General features: G+C 38.8%; 1 protein-coding gene and 1 long non-coding RNA gene across 2 annotated transcripts in view; one reads left to right on the top strand and one right to left on the bottom strand.

The window, feature by feature from the left end:
* LOC118687121 (uncharacterized) overlaps positions 1-6,075 on the top strand; it is a 38,312-nt gene extending 32,237 nt beyond the window's left edge. Inside the window, exon 4 of the long non-coding RNA XR_004980298.1 lies at positions 4,826-6,075. This is a non-coding gene — a long non-coding RNA (uncharacterized LOC118687121). The remainder of the gene's footprint in view (positions 1-4,825) is intronic.
* DCAF5 (DDB1 and CUL4 associated factor 5) overlaps positions 1-19,954 on the bottom strand; it is a 67,198-nt gene that overhangs the window by 9,012 nt on the left and 38,232 nt on the right. The window contains exon 7 of the mRNA XM_036383857.1: positions 8,616-8,682. Within this exon, the coding sequence (XP_036239750.1) occupies positions 8,616-8,682 (67 nt within the window). The remainder of the gene's footprint in view (positions 1-8,615; positions 8,683-19,954) is intronic.

Genomic DNA, 19,954 nt, shown 5'->3' with positions numbered 1-19,954 from the left:
TAAATGCTGGGAAGTAAAAACTGACAATCACTTCAGATGAAAATCAACTTGCTATTCAAAACTTAATATGTTGTAAGTGCACCTTACAGAAAATTAAAATAATTTCACTAGCTTCTGTGCTACTTACAGTAATCTTTACATTAAACAAACTTTATGTTCCTCTTGTTGAAAATGTTTGCTATCTTCCTTTGACCCCAACAGGAGCTATTTCAGCTGAAACAGTTGCTGGTTTAAGCCCTGTGTGGAACAACTTGTGTTCTAAAACAGAGTCAGAGTTCTCCTGTAATTCACACTTCCTAAACAAAAACTTGCTGTACCTTTGAAGAGTAGCAAGATAGAAGGTTCAAGGAAAAAAAAATGAAAAAGAAAATGCCATTCCCATACCACCTTCCATTTTTTAGGTTATACAAATGATGAAACAACACTGAACTTGTGTACAGCCCCTCTCCTCTTAGAAAGGTTCTGTCCCTTTCACTCACTATAACTGCACTCTGAAGACCTGACTGATGTGTAACATGGACAACAAACCATGATAAGGATCTAGAAAAGAGGTGTCATCCAAGTCCTAAAAATCCAGAGACAGATCCCTGCCTTTGGACACTTCCATCCCAACTCATTCTATGATTCTATGGTTTTATAATTCTATTAAAGAACTCCAAAGCTTTCTGATTTAATATTGAAGTTCCCCTGAACTCCTTTTAAGCAGCTATCAGTAAATTCAGAGAAAGCATAGTAATAGAAAATACTTCCCTCTTAAAATGAAGGTGAACTTCCTCACAAGGCTCCTTAAAAAAACGGACCAGTTACAAGAAATTGCCCCAGGAGAGGTACAAATCTTAGCAGTGAGATTTTACCAGTGTTATGGGAGGTTTCAATAATTTAAACAAGAAAGTATTGACTCCAGCAATACTCTGATAATCTTTGTGTCAAATCCAACAGACTGTCCCAGAACCTCATTTTTGGGCAAACCCTTGCTTGATGCAATTTTAGTCTACCAACTCCTTTGTGTTTAAGTGACACCTTTAAATAAGCTCTTAATACAAAGTCTTCTACATCCTTATCTTGAGAGCAGCCCCCCTATTTTATAGTAGCCCATCACAGCTGTCATCATATTAATGAGGTAGTTTTGCTTGAGAGGCATTCACCAAAACCACTACAATTACTTTAGCATCTGCACGGCAGAAACTGCCTGTGTCCAGACTTGTCTGGAATCCCCCATGTCTCTCAGCAGAGGCTTAGCTGCAGCCATAAAGCCTTTAGCCTTCTCAGAGTGTGAATTAAGTTTACTCATCTCTGCTAGCAAAAAAAAAAAAACCAACAAAAAGTGCATCTGTTTATTAAGTGGAGGCTAGCCATAAACTGCTCAAATTCCTGACGATATCTTCCTTTTTTCCATGTAATGAATTCCATTTCCTTTTGCTGTCTCCCCTTGAAATAGTACTTTTATTTGTATTGTTTCATCAGAATTGACTTCTGCTATCCTAAAACCACTCAAATTTTTCTTTTGAGTTTTGGGGTTTTTTAGTGGACAGGGGTGTTATTTTTTTTTTCCTTTTAAATTTAGTAGCATGCATGAGTTCTGCAACTCTTTAAGTATGGCAACTTCTTTATTCTTAGCTAGCTCCAACATGTATAGGCAGTGTTCATACAGAAGTCATTAGCTTACATATCTGTTATTAATCATGTATAAAAAAGTAAATCCTAAAGTCTTCAGAGGCTGACTACGCCAATTTTAGAAGGTTTATAATTTTATAACCTCTAAGTACTGGAGGGAAGAGATGGGTATGTTCTAGCTGATTTTGCAATACTACCCAAAAATTGTCATGCTTTAAGACAGTCCTGAGTAGTGGTTTAGTGTTCTAGCTGTGCTGGTCAATGGGTTTTTTTGGTCTTCTTTTATTTGATACTCAAAGTGAAATATCAAGAAAATCGCCCTTAATTTATACCCTGCAAATAAGTGTTCCAAAGAAGAGCAATACAAAATCTCAAAAAGTCCTTTAAATAATATCCTACTATGATATCTGATCAGCTTAAAGACATAGCTTAGTAAAGGCTAAATCTAATGTGCACATTTTAAAACAGATTTCCTGTACATGTTTGACAAGAATACTTTTGCATCACAAGGCCTCTCTACAGGCTCCTGTACAGAGGAAAGAATAATACAATGTTTTGAAGTAGTTGATGTCTTCTAAGTTGCCAAAGTGATTTCTTCTTGGTTTGCTTTATAAATTTATGTTTTAAATGTTAGGCTAATGAACTACTTCTTAATTATGTGGTTTTGTAAATACTGATGTGAATGATTTGACATATTTCAAACATGCTGAAATCCCCATCCCAATAAGTTTTAAAAACTCTAGTAAATTGTAACAAAGGAGAGTGACAGATTTAGACATTAACCTGACTTCCTCTGCATGAGTTTTACAACAAGAAGCAATGTTTAGAAAAAGCCAGAATAAATTATTTGAAGGCTAAAGAAAAAGTGAAAGTGATAGATTACTGAGAAAAGTGTTCTAGTGCAGAAATCCTGTAGGAATGTAGAACAGTCTCCAAACTAATGGGAGCTGCATTGTTCCAAACATTAAAAAAACCTGTCAAAATGCCAGAGAACTTGTTGGGATAAGGAACTATCCTCCACTGTAACAGAGGAGTTAAATGACCTCATTCAGAAGCCTTTTCTATCTAGGACACTGGAAAAGAAATCCCACTGTTTGTTCATATAAGGTAGAAAGACATGCCACAGACTAAAGCATAACTTCATACAAGCCTTGTGAATTACTCAAAGTGCTGAAAACTCCTGAGAAGAACCAGATATTTGCAGCTGTGTGCCAGTGTGCCATAGCATACCACTCCACTGCAGTACTTGGCACTACAGTAGTAGCTCATTTAAATTTCATTTAGTTTTCATTAGTAATAATCCAGGGTACATTTAGACATGGGTACTACTTTGCATTTGAATCCTATGAGATCATAATGCGTTAACAAAGAGAGATACCATAGTTTGGAAAGCAAATGCACAGCACAATACAAGCAAATGTGCATAGCATATGGGGCCTCTGCCTTCAGTGCAGCAGATTATGTTCAGGTACCTTAAAAGCCTCTCTGGTCATTCACACACCTGTATTTGTTTCATAGAGTGGATGCAGGTAGTTGGTTTTGCTCCTCAGAGACCCATCTGCAGAGAAGCTAGGTTTAACACAAGCACTTTCTCCCTAAAAGCACAGGGTCCTGCAGCATCCCTTCTTCTGGGGTCAGGAATTGACTCCAGCTGTGGCAGCAGCCAGACTTACTGAAGGTTTCTCAGCAGCACAAGCACAGCTGACTTTGGTCCCATTAAATATGGAGTGAGAACAGGAAGGGGTGGCCAAGATTCCTTCTCCTCCTAGCATGGTAAAAGGAGACATTGAAGTTCCAAGTGCCCCCTCATAAGAAAGCAGTTTCAACTCCATTTGCAGAATGCTTCCTTTGACACCTGTGAATCCCCCCTCCAGCTTCCAGGTGAGGTGAAAGGATCAGCAGGGCCTTGCAGAGCTTTAGTGAAAGCACAGGGAGCAGTCAGCTGGTAGCAGCCTCTGCCTCAGACAACTCTTGTTCTTGCTCTTTCAGGCAATCAACTCCTTTGCCTGGCCTATGCCTAGAACCAGCCCCACAGTGGTCTTGTACCTCTGTGGAGGTTCCAAAAGCCAAAGAGAAAAGTAATATTAAACATGTAAAGACTATGCATAAAATTGTAGTGGTAGTGGCTATTTTTGGATGCATATTTTCTCCCTTCTTTTTTTGGTTCTAAATATCTGCCATACACCTTATCTATCCCAACTCTCCCACTATTGTTATCACTAGTATAGCTGAACAACACTATGAAAGCTAAGAAAAATTACTATAGAAATAAACTTTAGCACACCTTCACACTCTGTTCCCCCTCCTGGTCTGAGAGACACTGCTTTTTTGCTGTACTTAATGGCATAGGTTGCAACAGGTTTCACAATGTTATTGGAACTATGCAAATTACCACCAACAACTATGCTTTCTGAGTGTAATAGATATAAAATAAGTGAAATTATCTCACAACCAATAGCTGTCTACTGGGGGTTTTTGTTTGCTTTTTTGTGGTTGGGTTTTTTTTTGTAAACTACTTGGCTGTGCATTTCTTTGCACGGCTGACTGCAAACATTTTCAATACGACAAGAGAAAGGAGCTTTGGTACAATTAGATGGCCAGTTGCTAGGAACTAAAGCTTCTCCAGCCTCTCCCAGTGCTCAGTGTTATCTTCAGCTTTCTATTCCCAAATTAGACATTTAACATACTAAGGCTGATGACAGAAACACTCCTGGATGCTGAATCTTCTTTCATTTGTCTACAGCACTACAAAGCACCCAACAGTACCTTGTTTTCTGATAGATGCCACTTGGCCACCTGGTGATAGATTCCACAGGCCCATGGTATTATCACAAGCAAAATGCCACAGAAACCAGTCCCAATTCCCCTGAATACAAAACCTTTTCTACAATTACCCAGCACTTACTTGCTGTGTTAATCTAACAACTGTTCCATAGCACCATTTGGTCAACACTGACTGACCTGAAGAAAGAGACAAACTACAGTCCTAAATGTAAAACAGTTTATATCCCAAGACCACACCTCAGAAAAATAATTTTTTAAAAAACATAAACCTTCCAGAGTATGCTCCCCACTGGGTCAAGATGGCTTTCCCCTGCCCCAACTAACTGGTATGCATATATGCATATGTACCCATATATAAAATATCTCCAAAATAGCTAAAGATAATAAGAAACCCTTAATAATTTTTTTATTCATCTTCATTTTTCAGCCCAGAACTTTGAGAATTTAAACTACAAGCTGTTTCCAATGAGATAGCCCTGTTCAAATATTCTGAAAAGAGCTGTTCCTGTATTCTTCAAGCCCAAAGAAGTGCCAGCATTTACAAAGACCAAGGAGGAAGAAAAGGAAGAAAAGGAAAAAAGGAAGAAAAATTGCCTCAGTTCTGCTGGAAATTTGTGCAATTAGTTTAGTAACTGGACCACAATGACCAGCCCTTTCTTGCTTGCAGTTACAGTCAAAGGCAGAATTAAAAAGAAGTTTTGAAATGCAGTTTGCTGTTCTGATTTAGTAAAGTTTTGCAGAACCTGGTGACAGCTTGCTCACATGAACTGAAGGATCCCCAGCTGTCTTCTCAATCACAAATAATACCATACCCTTCACACACCAGCTTTGAGCAATATTCCAAAAGCAAAGTTGCATAGATGATTCAGAGTAATGAGCGAGGAATGTAAACTCCATTTTGAAAACTTTTAGTCTACTAAACCCTGTTACTCCACAAGACAGGTCAGGTTCTGTCTTGAACAGGGGTTCTTTACCAGCTAATAGACCATGTTTAGGTTTAATAACATCTTAAGTGCTCATATGTTAATAGGCTTGCTGGACAAGTCATGTAGGACTGATGTCTCTTCTCACTTCCAGCTTGCATTGGAGTCAAGTAAAGGCTGTGGAAACTCAGGACTGCTTTTCTTCTGCCAAACTTAATATATTAGCTTTGCTAGAAGCTGCCTCTGAAAAAAACTGTGATACTTCCATGGATTACTTTAAAGAAGAAACTGGCTAAAAAAATTCATGAAACATTTGGCAATTATTTCTAAAGCACAGTGGAAAGCTGGATAGTACTTGGATGGAGATGAAAGTGGAAAAATGAGCAAACTATTCCATCTTTAAGAAACCACAAAAGGTGGTAAAAAAGCAACCAACCTTCTGGCATAGGAAATCCCAGCCTATTCAGAGTAATCTAAGACTATAGAAGGACACAGTCAGTAAAATTCTTCAACAGAGAGGCTTCTTAAGCAATATAGGAAATAACTTTTTTCCACAAATCTCCCTGCCCCAAAGGGGGCAAAAATCTTGCCTAATTATTGGACCAAACAAAACTGCTTGCAGATTCCAGCTGATTATGGGAAAGATTTAAAGCAACCTACTGGAAGGACACTTCTAAACTATGACTATCTGTAAAAAAATCCAGCAGAATTTGTTCTATTCTCCTGGCAAAATACCAGTACAGGCAACCACATTTCTCCAACTTTAAATATGTTTGCAATGACTGGTATGTTCCTTCTCACCTTTCTTCATCTTTTGTTCACTAATGTTGCTAACCATTGGATAATCAGTACTTGGTGCACCTATAACAAAATAATTTCAGAGCTGTTGTTGAGGATGCAGCTGTTAAAAAAGATAGAAGCTTAAAAAAAAACTTCCCTATTTTCAAATAATTGATACAATTTAAGGGAGTTTTATCATAAATATTTATAGCAACACAATGTCCGAGTTCAACCGGAAGGCAGAAATCAGTTAGAGAGATATTTTTATTTAAAATACCAACCAACAGTACAGGACATTACATCATCCTGTCTAGCTTGCACACTATTTTAAGTGAAAGACCATATTCCACTCTCTCAGATCACAAACCCAAAGGCACTCTTATTTTAGCTAGAACATAAGAACAAGGAGTTTTCCACCGAAGCAAACGTTTTCCTATACATCCCTATGGCAAGACTATTTCTCCAAGGAGGAAGCACAGCAACATCTCTCTGGCAATTATTCTGAACAGCAGGATAAGATTTAAGAAAGGGCATTTCATCACATTCAAAATGGGCACAACCCTTCAAGAAGAGCTGAATGAAGAAAAGCAAAGCTTCAATAAGGCTATCACAGGCGATCTGGATGCCCAGTTAGTTATTTCCACAGAATCAGACCTCTGGGTCTAACAAAACCAAGCTTGTGAGTTTTGCTAAAATATTTCAAAAAGAGAACTGCTCAAGTTACAAGACATTAAGACATACACATTACTACTCCTGGATCTTCTGATTCGTTAGGCAACCACTGAGGGCAATTGATATTAAGTAATTAATTTTGTAACTGAAATGTTGCAAGTGTACTAACACCCTTCCTGAAGTTACAAGAACCAGAGACAAGAAACCTGACAAAACCAGATATGATATTGTTGTGTGGTAAATCACAAAATAAATTTTAAATTTGTTTGATCAAAATGTATCACCTATTTGTAAATAGCAACTATTTTTGCAAGCATATATCTTTTTACAGAGGGGCATCCTTAACAACTACTCTGAAACAGATTATTTTACTTAGTAATTATTTTGCTTACAGGTGCAACAAATACTAGCTCTCATCCTTGTGCAAAAGCCCCAGATAAAAAGTTAGTTAAGTGCAGATGCCTGGGAAAAAAGTTTTCAAGAGCATCACAGCCATATAAACAGAAATCTCAAATCCAGATTTTACAAAGGAAGTCAGGACAGTGTGGTGATATATGCAGAAAATATAATTCTACAGTCCACACAATAAAACTTACAAATAAATAACTAATTTTAATGTATGTAATCTTTGTTTTAACTAAGGCAAAAAAATCCATAAGTAGTAGTAAATCAGTGTCAAATGTACAAGAAAATCACACAAATAAAAAGAAAAGCAGGGAGATATCTCTATAAACTCTATGCAAAGATAGAAGGCCAAGCTACTGGCATTTAGCAGGACCATCTTCAGGGTTTGTGGACTGCAACATGAAATGTTGATTAACTAAGCAAAAACCCCAAAATTAGAATGTCATTTTCCTCAAAACCCTGCCATTAACTGAAGGCTATTCATCCTCTCAGCTGTGGATTACACAGCTGTTAATAACAACCTTTGAAAATGAAACAAAATATTTTCATCTTACCTCTAACATAGCTTGTAATTTTCTCTCACTATTGCTAAAGTGTCTGAGACCACAGGATAGCCTTCAGTTGTTCTTAATATCACTAAAGTGTACAGTTTCAAGAGCCAGAGCCACTAAAAATGAAAACACTAATGCAGTTTTGAAAGTCTTGACTCTTTCAATTAAAACTTAACACCCTTCTAGAAGTGCAGTGATCTGTTTCAACAGAAGAGAGATGCTGATGTTGTATGGCTTAGAATGTCATATTGCCAAACCCTATACCTGAGCAGACCACATCAAAGAGACACTGACCAACAGTGGCATTCACAATGGGATTGTTACACTGCCCCCAGACTGCTGGCTTTCCTTTAACATCCTTCTCCTGTATTTCCATACAGAGCTGTGCTACTGCTGTTTGCTTACCATGTCTGCCCCAGCAGGGGAATGGGTCAGAAATTAGTCAAAAGGGGCCTTTTCCACCAGCTGATAGTGCTCCTCCACCCAGAAAGTAAAAAAGCATAATTCCTCTGCATTAGAAATCAGTGGGAAGATTTTGGTATAAGAGGAATGAGAGGGGAAAAGAGGTCAATGCAGTGGAGCTGTAAGGAGCACCCTGTGAACCCAGCACCATTTTATGCTGCAAGCTTTATTATGGGAGGAATGATCATTACATGAGAAGGGAAAAAAATAGAAAATCATTATGAGAAAACATTCAAATGGCATTGACCTCTGTTATCCAGACATTGGATCAGGCATTTGTAAACTCTCCCTATCCAGCTTTCCTCAGAGCTGCTCTAGATTCACAATGTGAGAACAGCAATTATTTTGAAATACCAGTTTAGTATTTGTCAGACACCTGCCCCCCCACTCTTCCTTCCCCATTTAAAACAACATCAACACTTACCTGCTTCTGGATCTGGAGGAATCCTCCACATATACAAATTGAAGTCATCAGAGCCCGAAAGGATGTACTGTTAAGAACAAAAATAAAAGCAGTTTATCAAAGTATCACCTGAATGATGCTATTATACAATTGATCTACTTCCTCCAAACCAAAAATGAGCAAAAAAGAATAATTTGCATAATTCTTTGCACCTCATTGATCAGTTTACATTTAAATGGGGATGAAGTACCAGCACAAAAACGTTGCCTGCATAAATGGACCAAAATTGAAAAGCATACTTCATATATCTAATATCTACTGCCCAAAGTATATGTTTGCTTTGCTAAATAATGCTATGAATTTTGGTTAGCTTTAATATAAGCATGTCTATGTCCAGATCATACTCTCTATTTTTCAACCTGTAACTCTGGTCTTTTTTTGATGTTGAAGCCTTTGATAGCTTCTTTCCTCATGTCCCGAACTACCAACGAAAACTCCATCAAACACCTACCTAAGAAGGGAGCTGCCATGTCCATTACACACTGGCATGTCTATTACTCATTAATCCAGACACGTCTACCAAGACCATCAAAACTCAGTCACTAAGAATAATCTTGAACACCAAACAAAAAACAAAGCTAAACATTCACTGTCAGCAAGTCTCAAGTGGTTTAAAGCCATGGCCCTCCGCCCCATTTATCACACTATTTATTTTTTTCCTGGTCATAGTTACTCTGAAGAGATGGGAGGCTGACCTTTTTCAGCAGTACACAAATGATTAACAATGTCTTTATTGTGCAGAACTTCAGGCAATATGCAATTTAAAGTAGCTTAACATACTACAAGCAGGCACTGGAATGACAGGTGACATTTGACGTGGCGAAAAGCTTACGCCTCGCAGCTCTGAGAGGCCACAAATTGTGCCTTGTCTCCAAATACTTACTCTCCCATAAATGAGAGGGAGTACAGTTTATTTCTCTCCCAAATTAGAGATTAAATGACACACAGTGGAACCAATGGCAGATTCCAATTCCAGTTATACTGGTGTAGACAGTGTAAATAAAACTCTATTTCTCCACTAATGTTAGGCTGCAGTTTAATCAATACAGCCAAGAAGCTGGGTTTTTCATTTAATTATTATTAGGTAAGGGAAAAGGGAGAAAAATAAAGAAATAGACCCAGTTTGTCCCTTTTCTAACCTTTGATGGGAGACAAATTCTGTTTTGCTTGGCTCAAATATAACTGGTTTCTGCCTTTCATTCTCCAGGGAAACATAAAATCATCAGGCAAAGTAACACCAAGCAGTGAAGAGACAAGTTCTGGAATAACACAGGACTCAGAAGCAAATAAACACAAAATATACACTACCACAGAAAAAATGGCTATCAATTTGTTTGCAATTTGTTTGCATATTCTGTTTGCAATGCTAATTACATTAGTGCATTGTTTGGATGTTTCCTATCACAAAAATGCAGTAACGAACCACTAAAATCCTTTCTCTGGTTTCCTGCTATCATAATCCAACCATTCTTTTCCCCCTCATCTTTAAGAGTGCAGGATGTGAGTAAGCACTTATGAATGCAATTCTGCTCATTTTCTGACAGGTAAGAAGCACTGATCAAACAAAAGCTCCTTTAAAAGCTTGTGCACACTAGTTCAGAATCACTCATAAACCCATACTTTCCAAGCCAGAAAGTTATTTCTACAAGCCAACATGTTCAAGCACTTAGGCAATTTACCTTCCAAGCTGACCTGATAGTGCCAGGAATATGTGCTTCCCCTTTCATTTGACTGCTCATAAAATGTTAGCCCACAGCAGGCTGAGCTGCTGTGCCAAAACTGCAAGGATTAGGGTTTATATAGGAAACATCCCAGCAATTAGAAAGAAAGCCCCTCTAATATGTTTTGTTAAAGAAATGCTACATGGAAAAAAAAGTCTCATTTGTATAGAAATGTTGCAAATTGTTACTATTTATTACAAATTGTGTTGTTGAAGCAGCAACTAATTTGCCAAGGACACATGACTAAAAACAGACTTGCAATTAAAACACCTGGAAAAGTCAGTATCTTGAATTTATGACCACATCTTTTTTTTTCTTCTTCTTTCCCCACATATCATAAACTAACAATGACAGGGCCCCAAAGTGACAGATTTCAGCTATCCTGCATGAGGCACACAGGACAGAAAAAACATGTTATGTACATGCCAGGAATGGAGTGTCTGTGAGACCCTTCAAACCCGCTTCCAAAATTATTTGCAGAGGAGCACTCTTTATGTCCCATAAGACTCAATGACCAATTGTGCAGGAAATGTCATGTGTCACTGCTCTCAGAAACCAATATACTTGATGCACTGTCAAGGGTGCAAACAGGAGGACAAGACAAGTGATTGTTTCCCCTATCTGGCATTTTTGAGGCCACACCTGGGGTATTGTGTCTGGCTTGGGTCCCCCAGTACAGGAGTGATATTAACAAATTGGACAGAGAGCGGACAAGAGGGCCGCTGCAGCTGAAGGCCTGTGCCCTGCAGGGAAAACGTAAGAGAACTGCTTTTGTTTAGCCAGGAGAAAGGGAAGGGACAGAGTGGACCTCAACAGTTTCCCATTCTTCAAAGGAATACTGAGCAGCCAGGGACAGACTCTCCTCAGAGGCATGCAGCAGTGGATACTCAGCAATCAACAGTCACAAGTCACAGCAAGGGAAATTCCAGCTGAGCACAAAGGAACAGCAAGTTCAGGAGCATAACAAACACTGCAACTCAGCCCCAGAGAGATGGTGGAATCTCCACTCTTGCAAATCCAAAATTTACCTGAACAATTCCCTGAGCAATCGGATCTGAGAAGCAACTAAAGTCAGGTGATCTCCAGAGCTCTCTTCTGACTGTTTTTTTTTCAAAGATTGCCAAAATGAAAAGGGAAATAATTGTCTTGGTGGACTAGGCTTGGGCTTTGGGTTACAGGGGGGAGAGGAAGGAGGAGATGAGAAATGAACAGTGTCAGGAAAACACCCGCCTGAAACCTTTACGCTCCATCATGAAAGTACTAACGGCAAGACAGGCCACAGCGATGGGATCTGCAGCTCAGCACATGGACTTGCATAATTTAAAGTGATCACAATCTGGGGAACTTAAAGGAAGAAATTGATGAAGCACCTTAAAATGTTTTACAGAATCATAGAAGGGATGAGGCTGGAAGGGAACTTTGGAAGTCATCTGGTCCAGTCTACCTGTTCAGGCAGGGCCACCTAGGAGCTGACTTGCCAGGACTCATGCATCTCAGGATGACAGGCCTTTGAAGTATGGACATGCCCTCCTGCCCAGTGAAGGTGCAGCCATGGCAGAGTACCTAACAGCAGGGAAATGCATTCCCCACAGAGGTGAAATCAGCTTGACAAGTGAAGAGATTGCATTGTTTGAGAGCTCTGGTTATGTCATGAGGGGCAGCAGACAGCGCTGCATGGAAGCTGCGCACGTGTGTATAGAGAACCAGACCTACAGCGCAGATGAAAGGAGCGCTCTGGCATCCTCCAACCAGGAGGAGAGGAGGAAACGAGAGAATTAAATCCTTGCAAGCTTTCGAGAGATGGTCTACAGAAAGACTAAAGGCAAAGAGGAAAAATAATGCTTCATTTGCGCTGTACACCATAGCTTGCACTACATGGCAGCTAACCCAGTCCAGTTGTGAATTAAAAAAAAGCTGCAGGTGCTGCAGCACCTTTCACCCAACAGGGCCAAGCATCAGGAGTGGATTTATTTGTGTTGAGGAAATAGATTTATTTTCATCAGATTTTCTTGGATGGTTTGTTTACCATCTACAAGGAATCCCTGTATAGAGAAAGGCTACAAGGCAGGAACAGGCAGGGAATATTAGACATGTCAGTGCTCTGCGCTCGCTTTGAATCAGACGAGCCAAAGGATCCCATGGGATGGTTTTGTTACCTAATGCCAATAAGTATGATTTTTTAATTTCCATTTATTTTTATTAATTATAGGATCATGTAGCTTGGGAAAAACCTTTAACAAGCTACTAGCACCAGTAGGAAAAATGAAGGAACTCCCGAATTCCTGTTTTAAGATCCAGGACTGTCCACTTCATTATTTTTCCACAAGTTTTTTAGATTTAGGTTTTTCCTCAAAACAGTTGAGTTTGGTTTGTGATTCAAACCAGACGTAAATACTTTGTAAAAGAGTTTGTAATTTAATATGGATGGGCTTCAGTTACTTTAGAGCAAGCCGATTGCCACTGAGGTACAAAGCAACAGGGATAGGAGGGTCTGATCTTCAGTCCACTGAAACACATGGTGAAGAGCTAAGTGCCTTGCTTCTTTTTCTCCTGTGTTATACACAGGCATCAGTGCAGTGGGGTGCAGTGATTGGAGCCCTTGGATGTACACAGGTGGTAACAAGGATGTATCTTTCAATTTATTTGAAATGTTTTTGTCAATGGAAGTGTTCTAGATTAAACCCTTGTTTTAACTCCTGTAGTATTTTACTTTGGTCTGTTTCAGCAGTATTACATGGCTTGAATTAACCTCTATGCTTGGAGGCCTTGCTTATCTGGTGGTTATCTTTGATTCAACTGCATATTTACAACATATCTCCCAGAATTTCTTTTTCTCAAATGTTTTTGAAAACAAAATGGTTTTGAGAGGTGGGTTGTTTGTTTTTTGCTCTCCTTACTTTTTTTTGTTCCTCTAAGTCTAGCAGCAGAGATGTCTTGTATATTTGTATCAAGAATTGAAGTCCTAAAATAACTTAAAAAAAAGGGGGGGAGGGGGCTTTCCTTTACAATTCTTCTACCTGTCTATGACAGTAAAGTACTCTGGAGTGAATTAAGAGAAAGCAAATAGGAATGAATTAAACATCTGCAATGCAATTATGTCCAGCCACAGAACAAGCTCAGCTCAGGATCTGAGCTGAAAAACTACTTATGTCTTTAATCTTGACACAAAACAGCCATTAGTAAATGCCAAAAGCATTAACTGATAAAGTCATGTACACAAGTTTCATGTTGTAAGCAAAGTGCTATGAGTAGTGAACTTTTAATATAAAATTAAATTTCATTTTGATGGTTAGGTCTGCCAATAATCAGCAGAAATTGATCATATTCCACAAAATATCCAAGTATTTTGTATCTGCCATTACACTGCCACCACTGTAGCAGCCAGCATTGTTTTCTGCTCTCTTTCCCTGTAAGGATACCTTTGGGGTACATGTTTTCCTGCTGTTCTCACAACATAGGATTGAATTCCCAAATGCATTTGTCTTTTCCTGTAAGACTAGGTGATATGGGTCTGAAAAGTAGAAAGCAGTTTTTCTGGTCAAGACTAAGAGATTGCCAGAAGAACCCCAAGACTGCAGCCATTGCAAGAACAATGTGCACATGAAGCTTCAAGGGTGAACACCCAAGCTGCCAAAGTCACAAAACGCATGACATTTGGAGAACAATCCTCAATTCCAATTAGTACTCCCTGCACAAGACAATCAGAACCTAAGGCCTCTAGAGAGCACAGCTGGACTGATGTTACTGGGACATTTACAGGACCATTTGTGAAAAGTTTTCTTTGATATATTCATTACTAATATAACAATAAACCAATATTTCACTGCACTAGTTCACAGCTGTAGAATAAGAATTAAGAAAACTAAGAAGTCAGTCCCTATTACTAGAAAAAGAAATAATTACTATTAAGTTCACCAAACTCTAGTTAATAAGGCTCAAATCCTGAGAGAATGGAGTAGACTTCTTAAAATGAAGGAACAGAAAGGAAAAAAAAAAAAGAAGGGCTTGAGGAAGGGTAGATGAAAGAATGTCATCCTGCATATGGTTAGGCTCCACTTTAATTGTGAACAAGGATTTTTGGTCCTGAGGGGATAGATCTCTAGCAGAGTACCTTCTATTCAGTCACTTGAAGAACAAAAGCCCAGATAATCAAATCACAGAGGCAAGCCAGGGGGAGGCAAAAACGTGCATTCACAGAGACAACTAAATAGCTCAGACATCAAGCACTGTCCTCCTTCCACCCTCCCCCCCCCTAAAGACAGACTCAAGCTGAACATAACCTCAAGAACCACTGCAGTGCTGAATTAGGAATCAAACCAGACCCTGCACCGGGAGCTCAGATGTCTGGGGGGAACAGACCAATATTAAACCCACTTGATTAATTGTCTGCCTTTTTGCTGCTGTATCTGACCAGGACTTCAGAAATCAACATTTACAATATTCATGCAACCACAAGATTAGACAGAAAAAATGCTTGCTGTTAATACTGGAATTTTTTTTTGAAGGACAGAGTCAGCTTCTATGCCTAGCTGTTAGCAACTATGACAGGAAAAGGCTTCCAGATGACTATGAGCTGCTGATTCAGAAGTTTGCCTTAGAAGGAAGAAAACTCTCAGGCATGGTTAGAGTCTGCTCCTGGGAGAAAACACCAATTCAATCTGGGTTTCAAGTACACATAAAATGCTTAAAATGAAGCACCATCAGGAATCTGAAAGAATTACATTGGACTAGCACTCCCCACTCATTCCACTGTAACTCTTCTCATTTTCTCTCTCCCTAAGGAAATTACAGCAGTTGATATAAATAAATGAAGATCTAATCTGCTTCTGTAGTCTAGTAACAGTAGCATTAGCATTGCATTTTGCAGAGTACTACCACTCTAGGGAATTTATTTTTTGTTCATAGCACTGCCAGTTTGAAAGCTTTCAAAATCCCACAAGCTACATTTCCTCAGTGCTACTAAATATGGATTATTTCAATAAAATGTTATCTAAATTGCATCTTATTTCAGTCTCCAATATCCACACTTTCTGCTCCCATAAAATATCATATTGCTTATGACCTATATCAGATTTTCGAGCTTTTGGCCCTAGATAAAGGACTAACAGACATGGATAATTTTTTCAAGTCTCTTGAATGGCCCTCCTAATGTAGGGGAGAACAAGAAGAATATAGAAGCCTGTCTTAAATGCACAAATCAAAAAGCACTATCATCATCTAATTATATATATATTATATATATATGCATGCACAAACAACAGATAAAGGCACAGAAATTATAACCATTTTAAAAGCAAGTACTGCTAAGTTACTAGCAGGAAAATGCTTGTCAGATTTGAGTTTCATGCTGCTGTTTACAGCTTTGAAAGAGACTAAACTTCTTAAATCTCAATTCCACTCACTTGGGCATGTCTGCCCTTTCTTCAGAGGGGCCAATGAAACTTGGTGCAGAAAAGATAAGAGCAGACAGAATTTTTCTCAGGGTTTTAGTGAGCTGCCCCTTGGTTTCCTCAAGTAGTGCAAAACCCACATGCTGGGAGAGAAGCACAGAGGCACCCAAATTTGAAACAGTTCGGCTGGTGCTTTGCATATGTCCTTTAAGAGACAGGATGTATAGACCCTTTATTTTACCTGTAACATAACATAATTAATTAGCCGGGTGTATACTTTTGGTTCTTTTCCTAAGATAACAAATAAAGAATCTGGTTTGGGGCAGTCTGCTAGGCTCAAGTCTTAATTCCTCGAGACTCCCACATCACTTCTGTGGTGGAATATACACTGATAAGCATTGAGGAAAACACAGTTTGACATGAAGCATCACTGAAATCTGAAAAACATTGTTTGTCCAAAATAGACTGGAATTCACAGCAATCAGCTGTGGAAAAGGAATCCATTTACATGAAGAATATAAAAACTGTGTATTTATCCAAGGAGGAAAGGGTGTATTTATCCAAGGAGGAAAGGGTTCCTAAGTAAACAGGGCTTATGCCATTTTGTTCTTTGTGACAGCTCTCTGTCTCCAAGAACTTCTAAGGCCAACAGCCAGTTTCAAATTTAATGAAGAAGCTGAAGTTTCTGGAATTATGGACCTTACAGAAATATTCTTTTACAAAAGGGCAGCGGTCACACAGACAGGAGAGAGATGCCCTGTAAGTAGCCACTGAAAACTAAGCAGTATCATAGACACATCCCACTAACTAAACATCAGGAAACCCCAAAGGGTTGAACCAAAGAAAATCCCCGAGTGAACATGACAATCTGCTTCTCATGGAGCTATTTCAAGGGGGATAAGCAAGCTATAAACAAAAAGAAGCAAATAATAAGAAAGCTGCCCTCATAGACACATGTATATCTGTGTGTGATTTTTATGTGTGTATATATAAATGTATGTGCAAAAAAACCACAACCATGAACACCAGTCTTGTTATATGTTACATTTTGTATGAGAGGTGTTTGACAGAACACAAACAAAATTTTTTTAGAGCTGATTCTAGACCTTTTGTGGTGTCAAGACTGCTCTACACATCTTATAAAAAAAAGCTTCCCCTGCTATTTTTCCATTTTAAAAAATGACTGACAATTTACAATTTGATCCTAATTTCATGTTGTCTGCATTTTCTGCAGGTAGAAAACCCACAGGTTTACTTTCAATTCATTTTTATTGTTAGAGTATCTACTAACCAGATAGGAAACAAGGTAGGGACACAACTATGGAGGAGGAAAAAACATTTTCCTATTCCAAAAGAATCAAAAAAGAAATAAGCAAGAAAACAACAGGGCAAAACAATTAAGGACAACAGTCAATTAGTCAAGTATTTCCATTTCTTTGAGATCCCTGATCTGTCAAGGCTGGTATTTTTATGTTGATGAATCTAGGTGTTGATAAATCTAGGTTTTTAGTATAGAATTCCCACTGAGTACAGCTTGAAAGACTGCTGTATTCATCACTGGCTGACTTCCCCAGCAGGTCTGTTCCCACCCACATGTCTTCTGCTAACATTGGAACCCCTAACAGCAGTGGTCTGATTCAGTAGCTGCAGCAGTAAAACCTCATACAAATTGTCATGAGTCATTCAATATAGTATTGCCATTTCTGTATTTCAGCCAGATCCTGTAGGGTCAGATGGGTGCCAGCAGAGCCCAGGGGAAGTACAGGATGTCCCCTGAAGGGCACACTGCCTTGTTGGTACCTCAAACTGCAGCCCCAGGTAGAGTGGCTGCCTCCTTGTAGCAGCTCTCACTGTCACCAACTAGAGATTCTTCTCTCCACAGCAGTTAACCAGGAGATGACAAAATAATGAGCAGTCACCTGTGCAAGCCACTAACCTCTTATTACCTTCTTTCAAAGAAAAAACCTAAAGTAAGAGGAGACAACTGTGAAAGCTCTCTCTGAGATGTGTTTTGGAGAACTTACAGCTAAGAAAATAATTTGCCTACAAAGTATCTACACACACAACCTTTTATCTTCTACTTGATAATAAATTCTGGGGCACAAATTACAGTTCGGTTTTTGCTTTTTTTTTTTCAATACTTAACAAATTCAAAGAAGGCTCACAACACTGTTAAAACAGACATCTTTTTTCACAACAGCCGGGACAGCCTGTACTCTTTACATACTACCCTGTACTCCTTGAGACTGCTTTTCAAGAGGCTGAGACTGGCACAAAACAGAGCTTAAAAGTTTTCCATCTCAGCCTGAGAATCAAACAGGTGAGTCCAAAAGGCTTTTTAACAACAGAAGCTTTGTTCCTCAGTAAGAGGCATGCCTATCTCATGAACTGGAAAAAGTAAAGCAGTGAGACACAGCAGACTGGAGAAATACAAATTGCTTCTAGTACATAAATTTCAAAGCCAAAAATTTGCATTCTCACTCCCTAAATCCCTACTCTTAGAAGCAGCCAACTCTGTGTGGGACAGTTTCAAATGCTTGCAGAAGCATCATTGAGAATAATCCATCAACATTTTTAGAGCTGCCTTTTTGTAATGCAGAAAGGCCAAAACAGGAATTTTATTAATTAACAAAAGCAACTTAAAAATCCTTACCGAGTATTTCTATGGCAGGGAAAATACTTCTATTACATTACAAAGAAATCAACAAGTTTATCTGAGCATATGAGAAATGCTACTAACTACAGATCTCCCATGATGTACTATGAGGAACACAAAGCCTGCAAAATTCAAAGTCTCCTGAGTCTTGAGTTCTACTCCACCAGAATTTAATTTCAATATGGGTCCTTTTGGGCTTATGTATTGCTGTGCAGATGTCTAAAATCCTCCCCCTAGGGCTTATAGGAACTCAGAAAAGGGAGACAGGAAATGGGGCTGGCAGGATGCACCAGGAATGGGGGAAGAGGCAATCAGAAAAAGAATGGCTAAAGAAAACTCATAGCTCCTGCTGTTGACACCTTGACTCCAAAGAGGCATTTTCAGTATGACCCTCCCAATGTCAATTACCAAAAAAATGGGGGAAAATGAATAAGCAATTTCACTGCTAGATAAATCTCATGCATGGACTTTATATGTATGTATTACGCATATAGATAGAATTTAAACTGCTATTTAGATAAAGCAAACACCAAAATACAGCGTCATCAGTAATTCTTGGAAGAAACCAAATTTAAGACCAAGTAAGACATCAATTTTCTTTTTATCCAAGCACAGCAACATATTTGCACACTGAATGCTTTTCATATATTAAGAAATGCTGACTGCAATAAGCTACTATTCATTAGGAAGTCTTCAATGCACAGGAAACTTAAAATGTATTCTCTAAAAGAATAATTGCATTTCTTCTTGCTAGTTCTTAAACCTAGACATTGATAAGCATTACTTCCTGTGATAAATGACCTTCAAATTAGATGACACAAAGAACACCACTGAAGAAAAGTTCTCTTTCTTTATAAAGGCAATATACAACCATACAAGACCCCCAGCATCTGTACAGCTAACCTTGTTTTTGGAAGAGTTGCATTCATGTAATAATTCTGTACTGCAAAAAGCTGGCTTGTCCCTAACCAGGGCTATTCAGAACACAAATTTCAGCATAATGAGGACTGTAACTTTATAGGGAGTTGGAGCAGCCTTGCAGTACCATGAGCAGTGCATTCCTGAAACTCTCCTTTACCAGTGTAATGTCAACAGAAAAGGCTGAGTGGTGATGTAATGTCTGAGGGCATGCCAGAGTCAAGACGCTTTTTGTTTGATTCACAGGGTACAAGTTATTTCTCCCCACCCCCGCCTTTTTAAAACAGGCAATATGCAGTTGATTTTACAGCCACAAGCCTTATAGAGCCTCACATTATCTACACAGGGAGAAACAGGAATGAACCGATAGCATTCATCGTTGTGACACAGGCAACAATTCTTGAGCAAGAAAACCTTTTGGACTATTTTAGTTTGGAGAGTGGTAGTGTTTTGTGGTTTCTTTCTGGGCCTTTTTTTTTTGCTGTTGCCCATCACTATAGCCCTGAGGCTCCTACACTTAAATACACATTTTGTTGGGTACCTAAAGTCCTGCAATACTTTCTGTATCCTCAGATATAAGATAGTTTCTATACCAGTCTAGCAACTAAAAATCCT

The sequence above is a fragment of the Molothrus ater genome, chromosome 6 (assembly GCF_012460135.2).
Source record: "Molothrus ater isolate BHLD 08-10-18 breed brown headed cowbird chromosome 6, BPBGC_Mater_1.1, whole genome shotgun sequence".
Lineage (NCBI taxonomy): Eukaryota > Metazoa > Chordata > Aves > Passeriformes > Icteridae > Molothrus > Molothrus ater.
Note: the sequence above shows the minus strand (reverse complement) of the source record. Positions and strands in the feature narration are given on the sequence as shown.